Raw genomic sequence first — 8,133 nt, 5'->3', positions numbered from 1 at the left:
AATATTTTTTTTATATATATATTTTATTGATTTCTTTTTTTGCAGAGAGGAAGGGAGAGTGTTAGAAACATTGATGAGAAACATCAATCAGCTGCTTCCTGCACGCCCCCTACTGGGTATGTGCCCGCAACCAAGGTACATGCCCTTGACCGGAATCGAACCCGGGACCCTTCAGTCTGCAGGCCTATGCTCTGTCCACTGAGCCAAACCGGTCAGGGCAAGATGATTCAATATTTACTTCACATACGACAGGGATGACCTTGTATTCATAAACTATTTTCCTTCCTAGCAGATTTATGCCATTTTTGTTAAAAAAAAAGATTCCTTCCTTTTGAAAAAGTCTTATTCAAAAGATAGACTCTTAAATAAGGTCCCGTGGTACAATGGCAAATTATTATAAGGAATCAAATTCCATCAACAAATCGTTCCACTGTATCCACCCCACTTAAATAGCTGCGTTACCATTCAAACAGATGCTGCAGCGAAAACCAGGTGGGGTGGAGAGAAAGGGCCGAAGAGGGGAGGAGTCAGAACGCCAGAGGTTCCCAAACTCATTCCAGGGCACACTCTCCCCCAACCCCCTTTCGGCCCCAAGGGGCCATCGCGCATGCGCCACCGCCAGGCGCGCATGCGTTCTCAGCCCGTCGCGGCCTGCGGAGACTTCTTTTCCACGCCCTCCGCGGCAGGCTCCCGTTTCTCCTAGCTTCTCCTTTTCGCTAGTCCCTGCAGGTAGGATCCCGAGGATAAACTCCCTTTCTGCAAAGCTCCTGAGCGTCCCTGAGCCCTTGGCAACTTACCTCAGCGGTCTTGGCACTTCCCCCTTCAGCCCCGCCCCCAGGCCTCAGCCGGAGCGGCCGCGCAGAGAACGACCGCGCACGGCGAGCTCGCGCCCGGGTGATGTGGGCGTGGCCTGGGCGGGCCGGCGGGGAGGACGCGCTTCCGGAGAGGACTTCCGGGCCCGTGGTCCCTGCTGCCGGCTGCGGTTTCCCTGCAGCAGCGGAGGCCTCCGCAGTTACCTTGACGTCCTGGCCTTTTTTTGCTCGCGTTTGTGATGCAGGGCTTCGGCTTCGATGTCGCCGGCCTTCTGCCTTCCTCTCCCTCTGCAAGCCCCCATGAAGCCGGGCCACACTGGGTATCCCCCTTCCTCCCGAGCGGTTTCGTGGCCCTGGGAGGCAGATGACTGTGCTGTCGTAACCCCGACTCCCCTCTTCCAGAGCTCCTGGTCTGAGGCCCACCAGGGCAGGAAAGCCTTTGTGGAGAGCCTTTTTTTATTTTTAACGGAGGTCCTGGAGACATCAGGGTATTGCTAGTTATGCTCCCTCTTCTCCGCTCAAGCCCCCTTTTCTTCGTGGTTATTTCTCACAACACGAAATGTCTGCTTGGTTCTGTAAGCAAACGGTCAATTACAGTGACTTGCTGAGGGGGGACCGAGTATTAGTGTCATTATTAAGGACTAATCTGTTTTCTTGGGAGCTTTATTTTGGGCTTCAAGACTAACCAACCACCTTAGACTTACCCACTAAAGCCCCTGTGGTAGGAACGCTGGTTGGATTTAAACACAGCCGGCCCATCAGCAACCCTCTGTTTCCTGAATTATTGGTTCACTGAACTCTGACTAGAACGTGGGCTGCTCAGGGAGTGGTGTGGTTTGCTGGGCAGTGGCCTGTGGGAATTGGATTCCTCCTCGCAGCAATGTGCCCCCCCCTTTTTATTAATTTATGGAGGTGACACTGGTTAAAATTATACAGGTTTTAGGTGCACGGTTCCACAAAACGTCGCCCGTACACTGTATTGTGTGTTCACCACCCAAGGCAAGGGACAGTGTGTTGAAGAATCATGTTGGTGAAGTCATATTTTAACTGTTTTCATAGGCATCTGGGTCTGTTCGTTGGGTGTGCATTTCAAGCACCTCTGAAAGTAGTCGGGGCCTTTACCCCCCTCTGAGGGATAAGTGTGTTAAATATCCCTGATTTCTGTTTAAAATGTATATATTTTATTGATTTTTTAGAGAGAGGAAGGGAGAGGGGTAGATGAGAGAGAAACATCGATCAGCTGCCTCCTGCACATCTCCCACTGGGGATGTGCCCGCAACCAGGGTACATGCCCTTGACCGGAATTAAACCTGGGACCTTTCAGTCCGCAGGCCGACACTCTATCCACTGAGCCAAACGGGTTAGGGCAGTGGTTCTCAACCTGTGGGTCGCGACCCCTTTGGCGGTCGAACGTCCCTTTCACAGGGGTGGCCTAAGACCATCCTGCATATCAGATATTTACATTACGATTCATAACAGTAGCAACATGACAGTTATGAAGTAGCAATGAAAATAACTTTATGGTTGGGTTCACCACATGAGGAACTGTATTTAAAGGGCCAGAAGGTTGAGAACCACTGGGTTAGGGCTCCCTGGTCCTTTTAATTATCGTGCTTCATAGAAAGGGTGAAACACTTTGCAAATGGTTAAACACAGAAGGTTGCATTTTACTCCTTTTAGGTTAAAGTAATAAACAGGCCTCTATTGTTTTTCTTTCAAATCTGTGGACAGGCTCTATATACTGGGTTTAATCTTTTTTTTATTACATTCTTTTAAAACAATTTTTTTTATTTTATTGATATTTCACAGAGAGGAAGGGAGAGAGATAGAGAGCTAGAAACATCGATGAGAGAGAAACATCGATCAGCTGCCTCCTGCACATCTCCCACTGGGGATGTGCCCGCAACCAGGGTACATGCCCTTGACCGGAATTAAACCTGGGACCTTTCAGTCCGCAGGCCGACGCTCTATCCACTGAGCCAAACCGGTTTTGGCTTAATATCTTTTAATTACCTTTTTTGGAGTGCTGAATAGTTTACAAATTACTGTCTCCAGTGAGCCAGGAATGATAGGATGCAGTGGAAAATGAAGCGACTGGCTCACAACAGCTCACAAATAGGGAGGTCTAACGGAAACAAGGCTGCTGGGGCTCAGGAGGTACTGTGAACGGATGCCCAGTTTCGTCCTTTCAGGGCTGAGTAATGACCCATATGTAGGGTTTTTCTTTCTGATCGAAAGGTAAGGTGAGCATTTGTTTTTTCCAGGACTTCACTGGAATATTGTTTGGGAGCGTAGCATGGACGTTCTGCGCCCGCAGCTTATAAGAATTGGAGGGCGGATTTATAGGAAGAATCCCATTCAAGAGCAGACTTACCCACATGAAGAGGAGGAGGAGGACTTCTATCAAGGTAACCCCCGCTGCTCTTTGGTCAGTGGTCAGATTAGAAGTAAACTGTCCTCTGTATTGTAGAAGCAGCTCTTCGTTTTGTTTCAGCGTGCTGCTTTCTTGTACTGAAATTTGAGATGATTGGCTTCTCATCATGCCATTTGTGTTGGTGTGTAAGGGGACTGATGTGTTTGAGTGTAATGAGGTTCTCAGTGGCAGTTCAAAATCTAGTTACATTTCATCTTTGTACAGAGGCTTAAATGTAAGAGGGGGCAATTTTAGTTAACTGTTAAGATTGGCCATTAGTATTCTGTAACAAAAGTAACTTCCTTTATCTGTAAAGTTGTGAAATAATACATATATAAATTATTTAAGTAAATGAATATATGTAAAGTATTTTATCCAGTGACCAATGTTAGTTGTTATTATTGTTGTTATTTTTCTCTTCCTTGCAGACATATACAAGCAGTTCTAAATACACAACTTTATTATGATGTAGGGATAATTTAAGAAATAAATTAAACAGTCAAGATAGATTATAAATATTTTCAGGCTAATTAACTTGGGCTTGGGTTAAATGCATAAATTGGCAGGGCCTTTGAGGTTCTCTGCTTTATTTGCCTTTTGCTTTATACGCTTTTTCATTGGGCCCTAAGTCTTGGAGGTTAGTCTCTTCCCTGATGCTCCCCATGATTTCCCTTCAGCCTTGGAGCCTTTGGGCTCCTTTATTTCACTTTGTCTCTGCTGTATGGAGTAAGTTCTCACAGTATCCCTCCAACTTTATTCATTAGAAGAATTTTATGCCTTAAAACTAAAAACAACTGAGTTGTACATTTTTAAGAGGATGAATTTATGTTATGTGAATTACATCTCCATAAAAAATAGTAAAACTTAAAAATATATATATATATATTTATTTCAGAGAGGAAGGGATGCTCAGCAGTGGTTGAGCCACGTTGGTGGGGCAGTAAAACTTTAAAAAAATATATATTTTTATTGATTTCAGAGAGGAAGGGAGGGAGAGAGAGATAGAAACATCAATGATGAGAGAGAATCATTGATCGGCTGCCTCCTGCACGTCCCCCACTGGAGGGCCTGCAACCGAGCATGTGTCCTTGACCAGAATTGAACCTGGGGCCTTCCAGTCCACAGTCCAACGCTCTATCCATTGAGCCAAACCAGCTAGGGCAAAACATTTTTATTAGGTCTTTGTGTTCTGGGAGAAACAGTGGTATGTACTTACTAATTTTCCAAGGTTCCAAAATTGGAAGATTTGAAATAGGTGTTTTTTATTTTATTTTTCTTCAAAGAGCTGGTCACAAGGTCTGTCAGAGCAGTGCTCTGCAATGTAAAGTGTTGGGCTGTTGTGTGTGTGTGTGTGTTGCTTTTTTTAAACCTTGAGAGTGGCTGTCACAGAGCAGCACTCTGTGCAAGATTTTATGGTTTCTGTGCAGGCTTCGTGGAGTGTGCAGAAGAGCCCTGTGATGGCTACGAGGTGGTGCAGACCCAGCAAGGTTTCCAGTGTACCGTGAAGGCCCCCAGCCTGCTCTACAAGTGAGTGAGGTCCTGGCAGCTTCATGAGGAGGCTTTTCCAGGAAACTCAGCAGCAACATGACTCTTCTCTCTTCCACACTTAATTGCATGCTTGATTACTAATGACAAAGTAGTTTAGGGTTTTATGTCCTAGAATTTCTTTTGTACAATAATTTTTTATTTTTCAATTACAGTCGACATATTATATTAGTTTTAGTTGTACACCCCAGTGATTAGACATTATACAACTTACTAAGTGATCATCCCAATAAATCTCATACCCATCTGATACCATACCTATTTATTAGAATACTAGTGGCCCGGTGCGTGGATTTGTGCAAATTGAAAAAAAATTAATTAGAAGAAAGATTCATGTGGTAATTACGTCACTGCAAAAAAATTACATGTCAAAATAGTATATATAATATCTATACTAATAAAAGGGGCAGGCAGAGTGGTTAGGGGTGATCAGGCAGGCAGGCAAGTGAGCAGTTAGGAGCCAGTGGTCCCAGATTGCAAGAGGGATGTCTGACTGCGGTTTAGGCCTCATCCCAGGGATTGAAGCCTAAATCAGCAGTTGGACATACCCTGAGGGGTCCCATATTGGAGAGCGTGCAGGCTGGGCTGAGAGACACCCCCCTCCCTCCTGCATGAATTTCATGCACTGGGCCACTAGTCTATATGTAAAAACCTAAGCAGCCGTCCGATCATTCGACTGTCTGACCAGTAGCTATGATGTGCAATGACCACCAGGGGGCAGACGCTTGATGCAGGAGCTGCTGAGCTGCAGTGACTTGGCAGCGTGGTTGTCAGTTTTCTGTGTTGTACCAGATGAATTGGTTCTGTCCAATCTCCCTTATGAGAGGAGATCTACAAATATGGAATCATATACCATATTTGTAGCTCCAAGAGGCAGTAGTTTCATTTTCATCAACCTTGAGAGTATTCTGAAATACCTCTTAAGGATGAAATTCTTCTGGAATGTGGCCAAATGGGAAATCAAATGTTAACCCTGGACAGCTCACTTTCCTCTTGGGTCCCAGTGACATTTTCTTCTTTTTTGATTTTGAGAGTATATTTATTAAAGCTGGGGACTGAAACAAGGAAGGGTTTAGGATAGAAGAAGCCACAGGAGAGAGCCTAGGCAGGGCTGCTTTGGCTCTAGAAAAGAAATGAGCCTGTGGGGGCTGCTTTGGCTCACTGAGAAGTCAGAGAAAAGGGGGGCCTTAGAGACAGGTCTAGGGAGGTAACCTGGCATGAGCAGCCGCTGCCCATTGCTCCTGTCTTGTGGGGTCCCTTAGAGTTTAGGAGATGCACACCTGTGGGGGAAGGAAAGAGGGGAGGGAGAAGCGTGGGCATGCTCCCAGCAAGGAGAGTGCACTGACATTTTCTAAGAAACATGACTTGAAAAAGTCATGGCTCAGTTCCTGATAAAATCAATGTGTTTTATTTAATGTGCGTATCTGCTACTGCTAAGATGTGTAAAAATTCCTTAGATTTATGATTCCAACATCATCTTTGAATTCTGCGTATTTTAAGAACTGTACCAGGTGACTTGTGTGTTAGATTAGATATTGGTTCTGTTAAATTCAACTTAATAGACAATATTTACTAGGAAGATTCCTTTTATGAATCATTTCTGTAGGCTTGTTCGGATTAAGGAAAAATTACCTGGCCAAACTAATTTATAACCAAAGCGTAATGGTGGATTAGATCGGTACTGTGGTTCTCACCCTCAGGTGCACATTAGCATCACCTGGGGAGCTTTTAAAACTCTTGCTATCTGGCTGCACCTCAAACCAATTAAATCAGAATCTGTGGAGCTGGACGCAGGTATCATTAGTTTTTTTTTTTTAAGAACTCCAGGTGATTTCATTGTGCAGCCAAGATTGAGAACCATTCCATCTGGTAGAATTTCCACTTTTACATTTAATAAAGCAATCATCCTTTTACCGCCTGTCTGTATTATTGTAGTGAATGTTTTAGAGTTTCCATGTAAATCTCTTTTGAATCTGTCTATTTTAATCTGTTTTAATTGTGCCATTATGGGCTTAATGAGGATAGCATGGACTGTCCTGAGCTATGTGCCAGTCACTGGGAAGCCCTTTTTATATATGATCCCATTTAATCTTTACAACAACCTTAGGATACTTAGGTGTTATTCACTCCATTTTTTATAAGTGAAGAAGTAGGCTTAGAGTGGCTAAGTGACTTGCCCAAGGTTTGTTTGAGTCCAAAGCATCTTTAACCTTCAAATACTTCCCTTTCTAAGGTGCGTAGACAACACTTTGAGCCAGCACTTTTTATGATGGGCTTGTTCACTAACAACATGCTATCAAATAGGGGCCTGGTTGAAAGCACCCCTTACTGATAAGTCCTGTAAAGACAAACCCCTGACAGAGTTGATGTGATAGGTTCTCTAGCTCAACACAGAGAAAAACCACATGTAAATTGGGGAGTTCTAATCCTCTTCTAAACATCTCGTAATTTTAGAACTGGCTTGCTACCATAGATCTTAATGGGAATAATTGGGTTTGGTTAACCCATGTAAAAACAAATGTACACTCACACCTGTCAGAATGGCTATCAATATATCAATAAACAGCAAGTTTGGTGATTATGTGGAGAAAAGGGAACCCTTGTACACTGTTAGTGGGAATGCAAAATGGTGCAGCCACTGTGGAAAACAGTATGTAGGTTTCTCAAAAAATGAAAAAATGGAATTGCCCTGTGACCAAGCAGTTCCACTTCTGGGTATATATATCTGAAGAAACCCAAATGCTAATATGCATCCTATGTTCATTGCAGTTTTATTTACAACTACTGGCCCGGTGCACAAATTCATGCACATTGAAAGGAAATTAATTAGAAGAAATATTTTAATATTGCTGTTCACCCTTTCTCTATAATAGAAGTGTCAACCAAATTCACAATCAACAATGACAGATCGAAACACACATGTGATTGGCGCCAGCGAGAGCTTTATATGTATCACACATGCACGAGTCAGCTTAGCCTTTTATATACTCCCTCTGTCCCATAATAATAATAGCAGTTGATGAATGTAATTTGTCCCATAATAATAGTAGCAAAAGAAAATAAATATAGGACGCAACATTTATTATCAAAAACTAGATTAAATTAAATGATAAATTAAAAATAGTACTCCTAATTTGTATTTTGAGTGTTCAGATAGTTTCTGGGTTTTTCAATAATTTTGTTACTGCATTTTAACCCCTTCCCCAACAATTTTTTTGTTAAAAACGTTTCTTTTTCAGACTAATTTTTTTATTTTGGTTCTATATAGTATTTTTGATGCTGGTTATGAAAACAGTTTGTAACTCGTCTTCCTATAAACCATATTTTTTTTACCATGTTTTCTTCGTATACTCGTCGACGACT

General features: G+C 43.2%; 2 protein-coding genes across 8 annotated transcripts in view; one reads left to right on the top strand and one right to left on the bottom strand.

The window, feature by feature from the left end:
- The window catches only part of ANAPC16 (anaphase promoting complex subunit 16), a 12,062-nt gene extending 11,159 nt beyond the window's left edge, over positions 1 to 903 (bottom strand). Inside the window, exon 1 of the mRNA XM_006760948.2 lies at positions 798 to 903. The gene's annotated coding sequence lies outside the window, so the exon portion shown is untranslated. The remainder of the gene's footprint in view (positions 1 to 797) is intronic.
- ASCC1 (activating signal cointegrator 1 complex subunit 1) overlaps positions 1 to 8,133 on the top strand; it is a 121,425-nt gene that overhangs the window by 30,854 nt on the left and 82,438 nt on the right. For 2 of the 7 annotated variants that reach the window (XM_006760949.2, XM_015562136.1), the window contains exons 1-3: positions 619 to 729; positions 3,077 to 3,220; positions 4,653 to 4,752. In XM_006760949.2, the coding sequence (XP_006761012.1) occupies positions 3,109 to 3,220; positions 4,653 to 4,752 (212 nt within the window). In that variant the 5' untranslated portion in view covers positions 619 to 729; positions 3,077 to 3,108. The other 5 variants (XM_015562138.1, XM_015562137.1, XM_006760951.2 and 2 more) reach the window with 4 other exon arrangements.

This window comes from Myotis davidii, unplaced genomic scaffold (genome assembly GCF_000327345.1).
Source record: "Myotis davidii unplaced genomic scaffold, ASM32734v1 scaffold134, whole genome shotgun sequence".
In the NCBI taxonomy this organism is placed as follows: domain Eukaryota; kingdom Metazoa; phylum Chordata; class Mammalia; order Chiroptera; family Vespertilionidae; genus Myotis; species Myotis davidii.
Note: the sequence above shows the minus strand (reverse complement) of the source record. Positions and strands in the feature narration are given on the sequence as shown.